Source organism: Cyphomyrmex costatus, unplaced genomic scaffold (assembly GCF_001594065.2).
Source record: "Cyphomyrmex costatus isolate MS0001 unplaced genomic scaffold, Ccosl1.0 scaffold14, whole genome shotgun sequence".
NCBI classification, from domain to species: domain Eukaryota; kingdom Metazoa; phylum Arthropoda; class Insecta; order Hymenoptera; family Formicidae; genus Cyphomyrmex; species Cyphomyrmex costatus.
This window is the reverse complement of record NW_017275390.1, coordinates 1,286,595-1,304,181: the sequence shown is the minus strand read 5'-3', so window position 1 is coordinate 1,304,181 and position 17,587 is coordinate 1,286,595. Positions and strand designations below refer to the sequence as shown.

General features: G+C 30.7%; 3 protein-coding genes across 3 annotated transcripts in view; 2 read left to right on the top strand and 1 right to left on the bottom strand.

Annotated features, from left to right (window-relative positions):
- The window catches only part of LOC108783042 (uncharacterized), a 7,550-nt gene extending 1,887 nt beyond the window's left edge, over positions 1-5,663 (bottom strand). The window contains exons 1-6 of the mRNA XM_018551488.1: positions 5,493-5,663; positions 4,927-5,380; positions 3,821-4,094; positions 2,656-3,341; positions 1,522-2,133; positions 206-1,325 (exon numbers count right to left, since the gene is read on the bottom strand). Coding sequence (XP_018406990.1) covers positions 206-1,325; positions 1,522-2,133; positions 2,656-3,341; positions 3,821-4,094; positions 4,927-5,241 — 3,007 coding nt within the window. The 5' untranslated portion in view covers positions 5,242-5,380; positions 5,493-5,663. The remainder of the gene's footprint in view (positions 1-205; positions 1,326-1,521; positions 2,134-2,655; positions 3,342-3,820; positions 4,095-4,926; positions 5,381-5,492) is intronic.
- Positions 5,664-7,837: 2,174 nt separating this feature from the next.
- Positions 7,838-12,032, top strand: Nsun5 (Nop2/Sun-like domain containing protein 5). Its single transcript, XM_018551372.1, has 6 exons — positions 7,838-8,119; positions 8,252-8,522; positions 9,805-10,061; positions 10,401-10,516; positions 10,732-10,904; positions 11,104-12,032. The coding sequence occupies exons 1-6, from the start codon at positions 7,994-7,996 to the stop codon at positions 12,030-12,032; spliced, it is 1,872 nt and encodes a 623-aa protein (XP_018406874.1). The 5' UTR covers positions 7,838-7,993.
- Positions 8,304-9,134, top strand: LOC108782970 (uncharacterized). The gene is made up of 2 exons (XM_018551373.1): positions 8,304-8,364; positions 8,565-9,134. The coding sequence occupies exon 2, from the start codon at positions 8,615-8,617 to the stop codon at positions 9,032-9,034; it is 420 nt and encodes a 139-aa protein (XP_018406875.1). The 5' UTR covers positions 8,304-8,364; positions 8,565-8,614; the 3' UTR covers positions 9,035-9,134.
- Positions 12,033-17,587: the final 5,555 nt, after the last annotated feature.

Sequence of the window (17,587 nt, the reverse complement as noted above, 5' to 3'; positions counted from 1 at the left end):
TATATATATAATATATATTATCTATAAATTATCAATATATGTATTATCTATAAATTCCTCATAAATATCTTATATTAATTTTAAACTCTCTATGTATAATATTTTCATAAAATATATGCAGACTGAAGACTATTAGAAATGTCAGAATCACATTATAAATTATTTACAGCGTTTACAAAACATTTAAGCATCAAATCTACAATACCTGGCATTGACTGGTTATGAATATGTGACATGTGCCACTCGAGCGATCTCGTCGAAATCATTGATCTATTACAAATGTTACATGTATACTGCTTTCCATCCTTATGCTCTCTATTCCTGTGAATTACTAAAGTCGAATGATTCGGGAACTTCTCCCCACAAACTTGGCAGGAACATTCTTTCAAGCCTCTACTTCCCTTTTTTTCGTGAACTCTTAAATGCAGCCTCAAACCATCCCTCCGATTAAATCCAACGCCGCAAATATCACAACGAAATTGCCTTTGATCTTCGTGAATTCTCACATGCTGCTTCAAAGTCGAGCTGTTTTTGAACATTTTGTCGCAATGCGGACACTGGATACTGTAAGCTTTATGTGTGTGCATGTGTTTTGACAAACTGTAAAACGGCACTAATTTCCTGCAAACTGGACATTCCCTCTTATTTCCAACCGGTTGATGTTTTCTGATTCTATGATGTCTTAAACTCGCGGGATTCTTAAAATCCGCACCGCAATCCTCACAAAGATACGCTCTTAAAGTTGTGTGAACAGACTTTAGATGAAAGCTCAGTTTTTGTTTGAAAGCAAATTTTTTTGGACACTTCGGACATTGATAAATCTTCTCCAAACTCGTGTGTTGCGTTTTCTGATGCTGGTCCAGAGTTCCTTGATGTTTGAATCTTTCACCACAAATCTCGCAAAGTTGACCGTAAAGAGCATCAACATGTTTCTGTTCATGTTGACGTTTTTTTCCTTTGGAATCTAGGATTATGTCACAATATTTGCAAATGAATTTTTTCAGACAAATCATATTATGATTTCTTTTCGCTTTATTAGTTTGAAATTCCTCCCCGCAATCATCACAACAATTAAGGATACGGTAGTCATGAGACTTGAGATGTTCTTCAAGGATATCGCGATTGGAGAAAGTTTTGGAACAATAATCGCAATCTAAATAACTCTCTTCGGAAAAAAAGTCGATAGAAGGTTGAGTATTGATAGGATCCGATTTAGATGATGATTTTATAATCGTGGAGAATCGATCCTCATAAAGAGAAATTATGTCCTCGTCCTTGAGGCGAGTAAGAACAATTTTACGCAGCTTGAGATACTCAAGAAATTCCTAGAATAAAAAAAAATTGAAACTAAAACGACGAAATTAAAAAACCGAAATAAAATTCTAAATAAAAATAAAGAATGTTGTATACCAGTGATTCAAATGGCTTTCTTTATGACTGATAGTAGAGAAATAATTAAGAGAAAAATAGATAAAGTATTGCAGTAGCTTTAATAATATTTAATAATTAAATTTCAATTACCTGTAGATTTTCCGTTTTTCCCAAAACTTTTGTTAATTTTTCCAAATTCTCTTCGCTACATAATTCGTTCTGCTTAATTTGCTTAATTTCTTTTTTCCACTTTATGTCTTCCAATTTTTTCATTTTCAATAACTTTAAATGTTCTTCTGTATTATCACTAATCCTTTCTTGACTTTCCTCAATCTTTTCAACTTTTTCCATCTTCTCTTCTTCCTTTTTCTGCTTTTCCTCTTCTTCTATTTCCTTTTCCTCCTCTTTCGCTTTCTCCTTTTCATTCATCTCAACTTCTTCATCTTCTTTCACAACTATCACTTCTTCTTCTGCCCTTTCCAAGTCTGAAATGATAGAAATTTCTTCTTCTTGTACTTCTTTTTGCGTTTCATTTATAGTGTACGTTTTTGACGCCTGATCTCCAAGAACTTTTTCTCGTTTCTTTTTATATTCTTCGATTTGTTCCTCAATTATTTGTTCACGAGCATCAGGGCGTCGAGATGAAAAATCCTTCGTCAGTGTTTCATAACGTTTGAGAAAACGCTCCACAGGTTTTAGATCAGCAGAGATTGGCGGCGCTACTGTGCGCTTTTGTTCCGTAGGTTTGTCCATTTTCTTGACCTAAAAGAAGTCACAAATATATATATAGAAATATAATATATAAAATTATAATCTGTATGTCATACTTAAAAACACAGAAAGAAAATAATGAAACTTCTTGAGTAAACATGAAGTAAAATGACATGATTTAAAATGAAATAAAAAAAAGAGAAAAAATATAAATATAAAAAATAAAAACTAGAAAAATGGAATCAAATAAAGATATAAATATCGTGACACAATTTTGAGTATAATACAAAAAAATGGTAATTATTTATAATTTTTGTTAATTTTCTGTAGGGATACAACGAAATTAATAATCAATAAAAGATTGAAAATGAAATAAAATATAACATAATTCACAAGTGTTAAAACAAATAAAAAGAAAAAAAACGAAATAATTTCTCAACAACAAAATAATAAAATGGAAAAGTCAAAATGAAGGAAAACAAAAATCTATATAACAAATTTTATCAAATTTTAATCAATTTGATGTAATTTTCAATAATTTTCTCTCTTGAAATCACTTACTCGCACACTTACCTTTACCAGAAGAATCTCATTTGGTTTTGATCCCTTTACAGTTACATACATAATTCCTTCTTCTTCTGTAGGATTAGTCATATTCAAGAGACTGGTCGTATCTAACTTTTGCACCTTGTGTTTCTCTACTATATTTTGTATCTCATCTTCCTTTCCATTCTTTGTCGTTATCATTGGTATTAGTTTTCTTTTCAAGATATTCGGCTGCCACATTCCCTCTTTCTGATTTTCACTCTCTGAAGTCTGGGAGACATCAGATTTCATAGAAATCCCCTCATTTCCTTCCACTTTCACATAAGAATCTGCTACCATATCATACTTGTAGACAGTTTTGAGGGATTTTTCATCATCTTCTTCATCTACCAGGAGCGCAGGATCTTCGGGATCAAATTCTTCAATAGATTCTTCATCTTCTCCTTCTGGAACTTCCTCGAATATACCTCCTCCTATCTCTATAACCTCTTTCTCCTCTTTATCTTTGTTTTCTTCCTCCTTTTCCTTCTCCTTTTTCTCCTCCATCTCAAAATCATGTCCCATCTTTGATTCATTTAATGAAAAAATAGCACAGATTTTAGGAACAGAATTATCTGTTTGATTTTCAAGAATTTCTTGGTTTACGTATTCTGTTGATAATAAAGGTGGGTTTTGTTGAATTACAGAGGCTATTTGATGTTTTGAATTTGTTTCTGGAAAGAAGAATTTTCCTTATTTTCACAATATATAATCACATTTTTATCTTCTTTTTTTGTTTTTTTAATTAAGCGTTTTACAATTTACTATTATGTTCCAGAAGATTTTAAAGTCATAAAAATTTTAAACTCCTGTATGATACATAACAAATGATATATTGAGTACTTTTGGTAATCACGCTTTCTTTAGTTGATTTTTAATTTCAAGTTAATTTTTCTAACAATATGAGAATATCTAAGCAATTTTCAGTTAAAAGCAATAAAAAATTAAAATAATTTCTGAGAACAAATTTTTATATTATTTACACGTGAAGTTTTTATTTTAAAATCTTGATAAAACAAAATCAAACAATAAAAATGTTAAAAATCGTTAGACAGATAATGTTCTTTCAAAGTAGAACAATCTATATGTAATATACATTCATTGTAAATCGAAATATGTTAAAAAGAGACATGAAAAATGCAAAGAAGAGTACCTGAATAAGATGGCTGTTTATCCTCTTGTACTATTAAAGAATCGTTGATCGATGTTACTTTTTTCGCAGCGTTATCAGTCGTGAGATTGACATGGATAGATTTTAGTTTTATTTCAGCTTTCTTTATCTGCATGAAAAATTTATAACTCATTCTAAGGTCGCAGATACAATCCATGCACATCTGTGTGGACAGACCATCATAAGGATTAACTTCGAGATGCTTGATTTGCTGACTCAATCGCAGTTTGATGCCTTTTTCACTAAAGATATCCACCTACAACATAAATCAATTGTTGAGAACAGCTATAGCTTATGATGTAATCGATATAATAGCCAAATGTAATTAATAATCATAATATCTACTGCAGATAACCATGTGAATAGAACTATTCCAAAGAACATTAAACAAAATGTTTTATAAAATATAAAGACATCTTAATGTTCACACGAGACATTTTAGAACTATCAGAAAGATGTCTAGATGATGTCTTATGTCCTAATTTATAAGCCTTACAGACAGTATCCTAAAGACTTTCATCAGACATTTACTTAAAAAATAAAAATAAGAATAAATATGAAAATGCATTAACAAAAGGAAAAATATGAAGTACAAGAAAATTAATTCAATAAATCTGTCGATAGATAATAAATATATTAATGTACCATACTCATAGTAAACTTTGTTTATATAAATAAAATTTAGTGTCAATAATGTAAATAGCTATACATAAATAGTTATACTCTCCAGAACTGAAATAATTTTTAGATATCTCTTTTTAGAAAAGTCTTAAAGATGTCTTTTGACATTCCTCAAGGATGTCAATGATCCTCAATACTATAAACAATACAAGCACTAAAGCTACTATTTAAATCAAATAAAAATCACAATAAATAAAATAAATTCAATATTTTTTTATTTTCCAAAAAAATTCTATCGATTTACTGTAATATTTCAGTTTTTATAATTATTTAATTTTTTACCTGCTTATTTATTCTAATTTACTACTTTATCCATTTTATTTACTTTCCTCTTTTTTAATTTTAAATTAAATTCAAATTACAATAGAGTTTGTTTGGTTTAAAGAAAAAATATACAATGTTCATACCAAAGGTAGTTTTAGACCAGCGCAAGTACGACAATATTTTTTCAGTTCTTGTCGTGTCCTTTCAAGGATGGATGTATTATTTTGCTGTAACTTGCTGTTACTTAAAGATGAAATCCTGGTCAACTCATTTAAGCTCTCGGTGTCTTGTAAACGGACACGAGGCGTAATCTTCTTTAGCTCATTTATATCTCGAATTTGACCCACAACAGATCCTGTTTGAGATATTAAGCTGATGCTAGTGGTACCGTTGTTGGCATATTGAGATTTTGATTCACTGTAACTATGATCACGCTTGTTGATTTCAGGATTCGACATTTTCTCCTGATTTTCTTTATTTTTCAGAATCACTTGTACTTGCTCTTCAGCATGTGATAAATTTTTACTCAATATTTCTTATTTTCTACTTCTTTGTAAATTAGATATATGTCAAATATATCCACATCTTCATTTATTCCTGAAATATTTTTAATGACAAGATTTTTAAAAAATAAACAAAATGTAATCAAAATATAAAATATCTTATATTCTCTTACTAAAAAAAATTATTATAACGCAAAATAAAATACCTTAATCATTAAAGAATCTAGTGCAAATTATAGTATTACTAAACATTCTGTAATTTTTGCTTGTTTCTATCACATAATCACCTTCCTCTTTGCATTCTTATTACGACTTCGAAACTATAAAACTTCAGTAATACTACTAATGCCACACTATATGTTTCATTCTTATTAAGAAAATAGTATTAGTCGCATAAATATGTGTGCATTTATGATCACTGTACGAGCATATATAAAAACCAAAAGATTTAAAAAGTTTGTATTTCCCTGGAACTTTTTACAAAATTGCCAAGATGATCATCGATCAATCGCGGCAGAGAATCTCTCTCTCTCTCTCTTTTCTTCTCTTTGTGATTTTTTCCTTCTTTTTATCTTTTCTACAATAAATAAAATATATATACATAAAAATAGTTGTATTTACAAATTTTACATTTTATTCCTCCCGAGCAATATTATCGGTCAAAAATACACTACACTATCAATTCTTAAATAAATTTGGTACTCCATAAAAAAGTTTAACTCTAACCGAATCAAGTCAAGAACCGAGTTCAGGTTAGATAGAAGATTCGGCTTTAACGCAGAATAAATCTCAACCTCGAAGCTGCCGAAAACAGAGACGTGCTTTCAGAAACCGTCGTACTTGTCGCACCTCACACAAAACACAATATCGACGATAATGAAACCGTCTCCGACGAGAGGAAACTCTAAATTCGCAGTATACTCTGGTATACTCGATATTTGGCCGTAAGTTCCAGATGGCGCGTGCAAATGGCGGCCTTCCCACGGAAATGCTTGGAAACACCTTGAAATAATGGACGCGAGAAATGTTTTAAATTGGCTTCCGCACACAGAGCGCAGCAACTGGCGGCAAAGCTTACCGGAAGTTGTCCCAACAGCCAATCATTCATTTGCGTTTGTGGAAAAATAGTACATTGATTGGTTATCGTGCCAATTTTCGTGTTATGGCAAGCGTGATGACTTATTGACTCGTGGGGTACTATTCTGTAACTGCTTTTATACCGACAGGGATGCGTTCCGTATATCGAAGTGTTCATCCAGACGAAGTGTGATACGTCACTTACCGAGATTGGTTCGTGAAACGGAACGATTCTGGAATGTTTTTGCGTTAGGTTAGGTTGTACATACCTAAAAATACAAAACTTTTAATATATATTTTTGGTATGTACTATATATATTTAAATATATAAAACTGATGGAATATAAACCTAATCTAATCTACGCACACACTTCTACATATATTTCATCATCGCAATTTATTACATTATGTTGTTCTGCGCATGCGAGACGTTTCTCGTCGGAGTCTCGAGCACGATGAAAAGCTGTCGGCCGGGCGTTTAGAAATTGTAAGGGCTACGCAGAATAAAAGGAACAGAGAACAGGGTCCATATTCTGTACACGTCTGTGATAGCCAATAAGAACCGCACTTTTCTCCTAGAACAGTCTTTGCCATTGGCTATCGTTAATTATCGACACCGACAACTGTCGGTAGACGTGTATACAGAATATGGGCCCAGAGAATAAGAATTTCAACCTATCATGGGCCTTCTACAATAAGCCTTAAGTCAAATCATAAGTCATAGGCTAGAAATGGACCAACCACAGTCGTCAATTTTTAGTTTCTTACTTCCGATTTATGACTTATGGCTTATTGTAGAAGGCCCATCAGAAATCATATACTGTGGAATAAACAGTAGGTCTGTACTTTATTGCTGAACTTTTCACTAGTTCATCTTCTTTCCTTTTCCCTTCTCCTGGAGAGAAGAGGAAGAAAGATGAATTAGTGCAAAAGTTCAGCAATAAAGAACAGACCTAGTTTCTGATAGGTTGAAATTCTTAAGGTTGGATTATACTGGCCGTAATCTGTTAACTTATGCCGTAATCTGTAAAAATTGACCAATTATAATCGATTATTCCCCTCTCATTCGACTGTGATTGGTCAATTTTTACAGATTACGGCATAAGTTAACAGATTACGGCCAGTATAATCCAACCTTTATTCTCTGTTCTCTGTGGTTCCCTGTTTCTTTTATTCTGCGCAGCTCTAATACCGGCCATAGTCAATGTAAACATAGGGTGCGTTTCGTTTCTCGCATGGTGCGCATAATGTATGGTTTATCCTTGTTGCTCACCAAATATTAAACAAGGACATTGGATGCGCGATACAGAACCTATAGTCTCTATTACTACGTTTACACGGTTCGATTTACGCCGAAGTTATATAACATCGATGTTATAAAAGTGGCCAATCACAGTCATTCCATTCTTCAAAAGAATAGCTATGATTGGCCAGTTTCATAACATCGATGTTATAATTTCGGCGTAAAGCGTGCCGTGTAAACGTAGTATATGTGAAAACCTAACCGTGAAGACCATGATTTTGGAGCAATTTGAAATGATTTCAAATAAATAGTCTATCTAGGTGGATTATGGTAGATTTGTTCTTAATTAAAAAAGATTAAAATTTTCAAAGAGTTGACATCCGTAATATGTCGAATGAATTTGTGCATTCTGTTTCGGTCCCGCGTATCTACAAAGTCACGGCCGATATTGTACGCCGCGTACGAGAAGATGGTGCTAGTCTAAAAACGCTAATTTACGAAGGAAAGCATCCTGTAAGTGTAAAACGGATAATCGTAAGAAGAATATGAGATCAATTGGAAAATATCTGATCTTTCATTCTTCATACGTTAATTATGCTGCTTATAATTACGTTATAAGAATTTAATTTATCGTGTACGATTCAGAACGTGGCCGGCATATACGGCCTCGCGGTCAGCACCTTACAAGCATTACCTCAATTAGACCAGCTGTTTGACAAGACCCAAATTCTAACGGAACAACCGCGTCTGAATCCCTGGTTAGCCAGAGTTCTCATAACGGAGCTTTTATGGCGCAAGAGATGCCTGAAGAGCTGCTCCAAGCCAGTCCTAACTGTCCTAACTTACGAAAACAAACTACGGGAAGAGTCAAAAAATCTCGGCCACACAGAAACTTTTGTCGATCATAAAAGCAAAGGTAACTGCCTTTAATAATCACTGCATGTTTGCATTTTTACAGAATTTCGGTCTCCGGAGTTTCATCCTAGCGCAGTAAAGACCTCCTTCTTCATGGTTCTGATTATTCGCAACTGCAGAATATTATCCAGTCGACAGAATAAGCAAGTTAAAATTGGAAACCTGCAAGATTATCAAAGCAGATCCTGTCATCAGGAAACAATTTGCGACAGAAAGAACAATTGTATAATGGGTCTGACAACAGTACTGGGAACATTGTTTCTCTACAGCATTGCTATGTTTACTTTGCCGTTTGCTGCTTTCTTTACGATACAACATATCATGATAGTAAAATTCCAAACTGATACTGCCGTGACTAATTACATTTCTGTACTGGCTGCCGTAATCACAGTGAACTTGATTATCTCCTGTTATGTTTATCAGGCTTTAAACGAGCCTGATGAAGAGAAGGAGCAAAGTAAAGATGAAATTGGAGTAGAAATTAAAGAGAGTTTAAATAAGAAAGATGATTAAAATTGGTTTTCTTTGCAAAATACGAATTTGTAAAAAAATGTGTAGTGTCAAATATTTTTTATATTATTTAATTTAAAAATGAGGACTCTTTGTTACTTAACAAAGGATTATATTATATATGTGATTGTTACGTCTATGTGCATAATACAGAAAATAAGGTTTACTAAAAATGATGTAAATATATATATATGGTGATATAATGATGAATAATTTTTATGGAATAAAATTGCAACAAAATGTTTAGTATTTTATTTTTAAAACATTGTAAATTGACCTATATAAATCCCTTTCAAAAAATAATATTTTAATTCTGCTATTTATTCTACATGAGAAATAAAAAACTTATTTGCATACTTTTATTTCGAAACATTGTACTACTCATTTCATAATGTGGTAGGAAATATTAAAATGTATATTTATAACAAATGATATAATATAATAATGTAAAGAATTGAATTAGATATTTTAAGTGCACGATTAAAATCAAACTTAAATTTTAATGTAATATCTGATTTCAATTAAGATTTTTGAAATGTTTTGAGGTCCGGTCTTTTTCGAACACTCTGCCGTAGCGATGGAACGATACACTTCCGATCCTAGGTCCATTTGTAAAAAATAATCCTTTTGGTGTCTGACTTTAAAAATTTGAATTTTCGAACATCTTGTATAAAATTAAAAAAAATAATATATATAATGTATTTAATTTAATTATATAATGTATTTAATAGTTTCTTCAAAAAGATTCAACTGTATTTCTTTTCTCTTTTCAGTAAAGAGACCTAGATACGTTCGTGTCAATACTCTTCTTTTATCAGTGGAAGAAGCAATAACCATTTTCCAAAAGGATGGATGGCAATTACTACCGAAAAGTACAACATATTCTTCATATCTACAATCCTTATCGCAGTTATCAAAGCCATATTTTATTCAAGACCTGCATGTACCAGAAATGTTAGCTTTTCCGCCCTTGACAATCTTTCACAAACATAGCGGCTATCACGATGGCGAGTTTATTCTTCAAGATAAGGTATAAATAATAAAATCTTTTCTATCTATATAGTGATAATATTTTCTTTGTAACTTGTGTGATTATTTTGGTATTATTAAATACTTATTACATAACTAATATCTTTAAAAATGTATGTGTGAGAATGTTTTTATAACTATTTAATATAAAAGTTCATATTTATTCAACTTTTACCAAATTTTTTTTAATAGATTAACAAATAAGTATTATTAATATAATTTATATCTATTACTAATACATAATTTATAATTAACGTTATTAAAATTTAATTAAAAATTAGTAAAGAAAAGAGATACGTTTAATAGTTTTTTAATGTTGAAAACCTTCTTTCACTTTTAGGCTAGCAGTTTGCCGGTGCATTTGTTGAATCCTGTTAGTGGTTCTGTAGTACTGGACATGTGCGCTGCGCCCGGTATGAAGGCTACTCATGTGGCAGCAAAACTGCAAAATAACGGGTATACAGTTTGTTTCTCAATTAGATTTATTATTAGATAATACGTGAAAGATGAAAATGAAAAAAAAATATATATTAATATCTAATATTTATTTTCGAGTAATTTGAGTAAACTAAAATTAAATTAAGTTTAGAAACAAATAATTTAATATGAATTAATAATATAAAATAAGGCCCAATAAGTATAAAACAATATGAATTATTATTTTCAAATAGGAAAGTTTATGCTGTGGAAATTGATGCTAAGAGATTTGGAACCTTACTCAATCAGATAGAAAAGACTCGTGCCCTCTGCGTGAAATCTCTTAATCAAGATGCCTTAACTCTCGATCCAAAGTTGTATTCACATGTGGCATACATTCTAGTCGATCCAACTTGTTCTGGATCAGGTAAAAATCCTTTATTTTTTGATATAAATGTCAAATTTTTAAATTAATCAAAGAATGTAAGATTAAAGAAGTAGAAAATTATTCTTTTTATGATTCTTTGCATTATTTAATCGTAAATTATCCTTTTTTTTGTAAAATATACCGACATAATTTTCATTTATGTATGATTAATGATATAATCTTACAATTTTCATTAAAGGTATTGTCGACAGACCAAGACAGACCGAGATGGATGGAATGCCCGAACCAAAGCGCTTGCAAAATTTACAATCGTTCCAAGTTTATCTTCTGAGATTTGCGCTGTTCAATTTTCCAAATGCGAAAAGAATAATCTACAGCACTTGTTCTCTACATCCCGAGGAGAATGAGGAAGTAGTAGACGAAGTTCTGGCCAATGTTGGAAACGCTTATCGTTTGTTACCAATTAGGCAATTACTTGAAAATAACTGGACCAACTTCAGCTCGAAAAATTATAACTGTGGAGATTTTTGTTTGTACTCGAAGCCAGATAATGATTTTTGCAATGGTTTTTTCGTCGCAGTATTCGAGAGAAATTTTGATGTAACTCTGCCAAAGTGCAGACTTAAAGGGGGTAACGAATATAATATGAATTTTATTAAGGCTGACTTGAATATCAAGGAAGATGATATGGCGACAACATCAGCACATCAACAAGAGGAATGTGGAAAGAAGACAAAGAAGAAGAAGAAGAAGAAAAAGAAGGAAGCAGTTTTGATGAATGACGAACAAACGAAGATATCGACAGGTATTATTGAATTTGAAGTATCCGATATAGATAACAAAATAAAAGCAAAAAGTAAAAAAGAGATTGACAAAATGGATGTTTGCAACAATTTATGTAATTTTAATCATAAATTAGCATTGAATGAATCTAAAGATATACAAAAGGAGACATTAGACATCATGGAAACGAAAAAATCAAAGCATGAAGATATACTTCAGGAAACTGTTTGTGACGAAAAAGAACAAAATAAAGACATTAAACTGTCAAAGAAAAAAAAGAAAAAAGAAAAAAAAATCAAAATTGATGAAATTTATAAAATAGAGCAAGGGGAAGAAACTGTAAGACCATCAAAAAAGAGAAAAAAAAATAACGAAATTCATTAAATGGGAATAAATATGTTGTTAAATGAGAAATCATGTATTTTTTTTATTGTATCATCGAATTATTCCTTATTCCGCTGTTTAAAAAATTGTCAACAATAAATGAATGTTGTATATAGTTTTTTGCTATGTTAAATTTTATAAGAGACTAGAAAGAAATCTGTGTGCTGTATTTGTACTTCTTTTAATTTTTTTGTCTTCATCTAAACAAAAAATAGATACATAATATTTATATTAAAAGATAACAAAACTTATTGATTATTCTATCCACTTTATTAATTGTCAATGACTAATATATACATACCCAATGTATATAATGACCAATATATACATACACTGTTAGAAATGCTTCCTTTCCATGTAAATGATGCTCGTGGTGAACGAAATTAAAAGTAATGAATGATTTAACTGAAAATTAAGTTACAGTAGCTACTTAAATGTAATGAGCGTGTACATTAAATTTCATAAAATTTTATGAAAAGTATATCAAATTTCATAAAGTTTTATGATAAATACGTTAAATTTTATGTACATGTACGCAAATATGTTTCAAATGTAATGTTATATCATGAAATTGAATTCAAATTGTGTAACTTAAAAGTACATAATTTAATTTCATGAAATTTTTAACAGTGTGACTATTTGTGATCGATAACTAAGAAAGCGAGCAAATTTTTTTACCTACTGTAAGTACATATTCATTGAATAATAAAGAAAAACAAAAAGAAAAGGTGAGAGAGAGAGAGAGAGAGAGAGAGAGAGAGAGTGTGTATATAAGTTGTATAAGTACTATATACAATAAGTCTTCAGACTTTAAGCTATAAGAAATGGGTGAAATATATACATATTAATTATTTTCCTTGTATTCGACTATAATTGGTCAATTTCTTACGACTTAAGGTATAAATATATTATATAATATTTATGATTTCAATAAAAATAGAATAGATTACGTATTGTCGATTAAATTAGTAAATATAATTTTATTTAAAAAGAGGTTCTTCAGAATCTGTATAGGATCTATAGATAACATACAATCTCTAAAACTTTTTGATAAAATGCTTACAATGACATTTTTTAAATATTCTTTTTTCTTTTTAAATTGTAATTGCTTGTATATTTTTATTCTTTGTTTTAAATTTTCATTCTCATTAGTAATTCAAGAAATACAGAAATCCTAAAAAAAAACGAAATACAGATACTTATTTGATATTTGATATTTCGTTCATTTCTCGCGATAATGTTTAGGTGGCTCGGGATAAGAGACTTGTAGTGTCTCTCAGTTTTTGAACACTACCGCGTCTCCTGATTTTTTGAACATAAGCTCATATTGATTATATTTGAAAATTGTGTTTGTACTCTCAAAGAGTAATCGAGATTGATGTATAATGGAATTATACAATCATGTATAAACATGTATAAACACTATGGTCACTGCAATGAGATATTAATTGTTTACTATCGTAAAAATTTTTGTACTACTCTAAAGTTAAAACTGACGGAATAGCCCCGCTCTGTCTCAGCTTTTTAATTTGTTCTTTTTTCTGATTTTTTAATATATGTTAATTACTGTACACACGTGACGATTTTTAAAATAAAAAAGGGATCAACCGACATTTTGCCTCGCTGTCATATATATTAGGAAAAAGAATATTTTTGGAAATAATTTGCATAATCAGACAACGCTTATATTGTATTACGTCACATATAATATAGGCAAGTACTCATTTTATCAGCAATTCGCGACAAGGGTAGCACGGAAGCCTGTTGACCTCCTTGAAGTCAAACCGATAAGCATGCGTCGATTATGCCGAGGTATAATTGCGGTGAAAAAACCTTTTCTGATGTATGTACATATACGTATACAGACTTTGATATAATTACGCGATAACTATGATTCAGTTTTCTAACTTATCCCTTTATTGCGAGGTACATTACTTAACTTGCTAGAATCACGTCGCGTGAGTCACGACACGAAATGTCGAGAAATATATTGTCTATTAGCACTATAACTTAAAATATCATATAAGAGCTGATCACGATGTAACGTGTATGACTACGAGGTGTTAGAGGATCGAAATTAATTATTACGTCACAACTATAGCGGCGCATCAAAATTGTTTTTCTTAAGGTCGAGTTTCTTCTAATTTTTGTTTCTCCACCAACGAAGTTATAAGCATGACTTTCAAAGAAACGGAATAAAATCTTAACTTAAATATATACATAATATAATATATAATCATTTAGATCCAATATACACTCATAGCCTATTTATAAGCATGACTTTCAAAGAAACGGAATAAAATCTTAACTTAAATATATACATAATATAATATATAATTATTTAGATCCAATATACACTCATAGCCTATATATGAGTCATAGGCAAAAAAACGGGTCATTAAATTTTAGCACAAATTTTTAATATCTTCAAACAGCGATAACTTAATGAAAAATCATTATAGCGAGAGCTTGAAATCTCTATTTTTCAGATCGGTACTTAAAAAACGGTCAAACTGATATTATGTGAAGTTGCACAAACATAAATGAAAATTCATAAAATCTTAAAAAATTTGCAAAGTTCCACGGCGCCAATTAAAAATTGCACACAAATAGGGTTTACAGCTTTCGAAAGAGTGATTCTTTACCTTTAATTTGCTTTTTTATTGAGCTCTGTACGATTTTTTTCACTGAGTTATTCAACATTGAAGTAAAAACAACCCTTCTTCCTGATGTCAAATATGACTCTAATTAAAGAAAAAACTACAGGCAAATTTTAAGATAAAATAACTTCATCAAGAATTACTGTATCGAGATGTTTAAAAAAGCATTTTAAAGTTTGAAATTTTTACTTTTCATATCGGTATTTCAAAAAACAGTATTACTGATATTTCGTGAAGTTACATAAGTAAAAGTACGTCAAACCTCAAAATTTTTTACGAAATTTGAGAAGTTTTCCATCGAGAATTTAAAATTGTGCACAAATACGGTTTACAATATTCGAAAGAGTGAATCTTTATCTTTAATTTGCTTTTTTATTGAGCTCTGTATGATTTTATTTCACGGAGTTATTTAACATTGAAGCAAAAACGACCCTTTTTGTTTCAACGTTGAATAACTCCGTGAAATAAAATCATACAGAGTTCAATAAAAAAGTAAATTAGAAATAAAGATTCACTCTTTCGAAAGCTGTAAACCGCATTTGCGCACAATTTTTAGTTCGCGTCGTGGAACTTTTCAAATGTTGTAAAAAATTTGAAGATTTTATGCATTAGCATCTTCATTTGTGTTTGTGTAATTTCGCATAATATCAGTTCGATCGTTTTTTCAAGTACCGATCTGAAAAGTAGAGATTTCAAGCTTTAAAATGCTTTTTTAAACATCTCGCTACGATGACCTTTCACTGAATTATCGTTGTTTGAAAAAATTAAAAATTTGTGCTAAAATTTAGTGAACCATTGTTTTAGCCTGTGAGTGTAGAAAGCTTAAAAATGTGGAGTTAAATTTTATGAATATTTTTATCTTTATATCGCAAGCAAATTTAAACTTGTGCTAATTTTACCATTTTTCCTCTCTTTTTTTTAAATATAGAAGTAATACTACTAATACAAATAAGCATGTGGATCGTACGTTATCACGCGACGTCAAAATAACTGAATTTCCAAATTTTCATAAATTTATTGCAATTGAAAGAATTTAAATATTTTGTAAAAATCCAAAAGTAAATATATTTGTAAGAGATGAGTTATATGTCGCATTGCTCAATTGCCATACGCGAATTATCGGCAATTATTTGCTTTCGAGTACAGTAAAAGTATAATTAGCGGTGATAAAAAAAATAATTAATGCGTTTCGCACTCTTGTGTGATGCGTCTCTTTGAAATTTTAATGTCTATGCAACAAGTTCCGCGTTCACTGACACGGGGCGTCGACGCCGCCCCGACAAAGAGCGACGACGGAGACGGCGAGAAAGGACGTCGACGGTGGCCGGCGGCGCCGAGGTTGCGCGACCACTCGACGTCGGGACGCCATCGTCGAAGGACGCATGAATATGTATACTGCCACTGCGATCTTCGCGATTCAACCGAATCAACTTCGATAAGGCTATTCGTCCGCGATCCATACTCGCGCGACGACATGAACGCCACCATCGACGAAATAATTATAATGCCGTGAATTTTATGTCGATCGTGAATCGACAATTGCAACGTATAGTGTCAGTGAACTTTGGTGAACTTAGTGTTTTCTTCAGCAGATTCCCTCCTGCTTTGTTTCCACGGTGCCAGTTGATTGAATCAAGTTAGTACAAAATATTTCTATTATTTATTACATTATCTTTAAATAAAAAATACAGCTACGACAAGTTTAATTATATTTTTAATGAATTTTTCTTTTTATACTGTATTTACTCATTTATATTCAAAATTGTACGTGTTTAACGATTATAACGTCATATGTTTTACGATTTTACGTTTTAAAAGTATTTAAAATGATAACCATTGCAATCGTTTATTTTTAAATCTTGTTTCAAGTAATGTTTAAAGGTTGCGATAATGTTTAATAAATTTATAATAGGCCGCAATCTGTTAGCTTTTGCCGTAATCTGTAAGAATTGATTAGGTCGAATGAAAGAGAAATAATTGACTATGATTAGTCAATTCTTACAGATTTTATATATATATATATATATATATATATATACCATATATATATGTATGGCCTGTTATAAACCTCAATCCTAACTCTCTCTTTCAATACTCAAGTCTTTTATAAAAAAAAATTAAATAGTGTAAAACATGATATATCAATAAATTTAATTTGAATTTTTTAGACTTCTAATCAATAATTTTACTTTATAGAAAGATGAACAATTTTTTATATTATTCTAATAAAGTTTTTATCATATCGCGATCATATAATCTGAATACCTTTAAAAAAATAGATTTTCTCTGTGAAAATCGGTTAAATTATAGATGCAACATTTTAGTACGATACACATCTCGAAAAAGTCTCAAGAATATATTTTCCAAAAACTTGGCATTATTCTAAAGTATTATTAGGTTTTTCTTTTATTAACTTATTAGATTTAAAATAATATGTGTAGAAGGGCTACGAGCCAGAAAACAAATTATTAGATTTATATATATATTATAGTTAGTATAATATGACGTATCGGGATCCATTGTAATCGAGGTATTGTCTTCGTCAGGTGAAATTGTCGCTAAATATTACAGAAATTAGACGAGATGAAAAACGAGCATATAAATCATTGCAGAAAGTAGCCGATGCTGTTTTGCATTTCGAGAATGGTGTGTCACGCACGCCCAGTCTCATACATACCAGGGGTCAGTAGGGGATAGTTGTTCGAGTTATATCGCGGTTTTGGGCTCAACGTGATATAAACGCGATCTGAAATTATTAAATCAGATGGATGTTATCATGTAATGTTGTATAATTTTCCATATTTATATAATCAAACATGTGCAGGATAAAAAAATTGCTACATAAACTCAGAACTTAAATAAGTAATGTAAGTATTGTTAATAAGAACACACACG

Coding starts and splice junctions, on each gene's coding strand:
- Nsun5 (XM_018551372.1), top strand. CDS start 7,994: ATGTCGAATGAATTTGTGCATTCTGTTTCGGTCCCGCGTATCTACAAA. Junction 8,120..8,251: donor TTTACGAAGGAAAGCATCCT/GTAAGTGTAAAA, acceptor TGTACGATTCAG/AACGTGGCCGGCATATACGG. Junction 10,517..10,731: donor GCAAAACTGCAAAATAACGG/GTATACAGTTTG, acceptor ATTTTCAAATAG/GAAAGTTTATGCTGTGGAAA.
- LOC108782970 (XM_018551373.1), top strand. CDS start 8,615: ATGGTTCTGATTATTCGCAACTGCAGAATATTATCCAGTCGACAGAAT.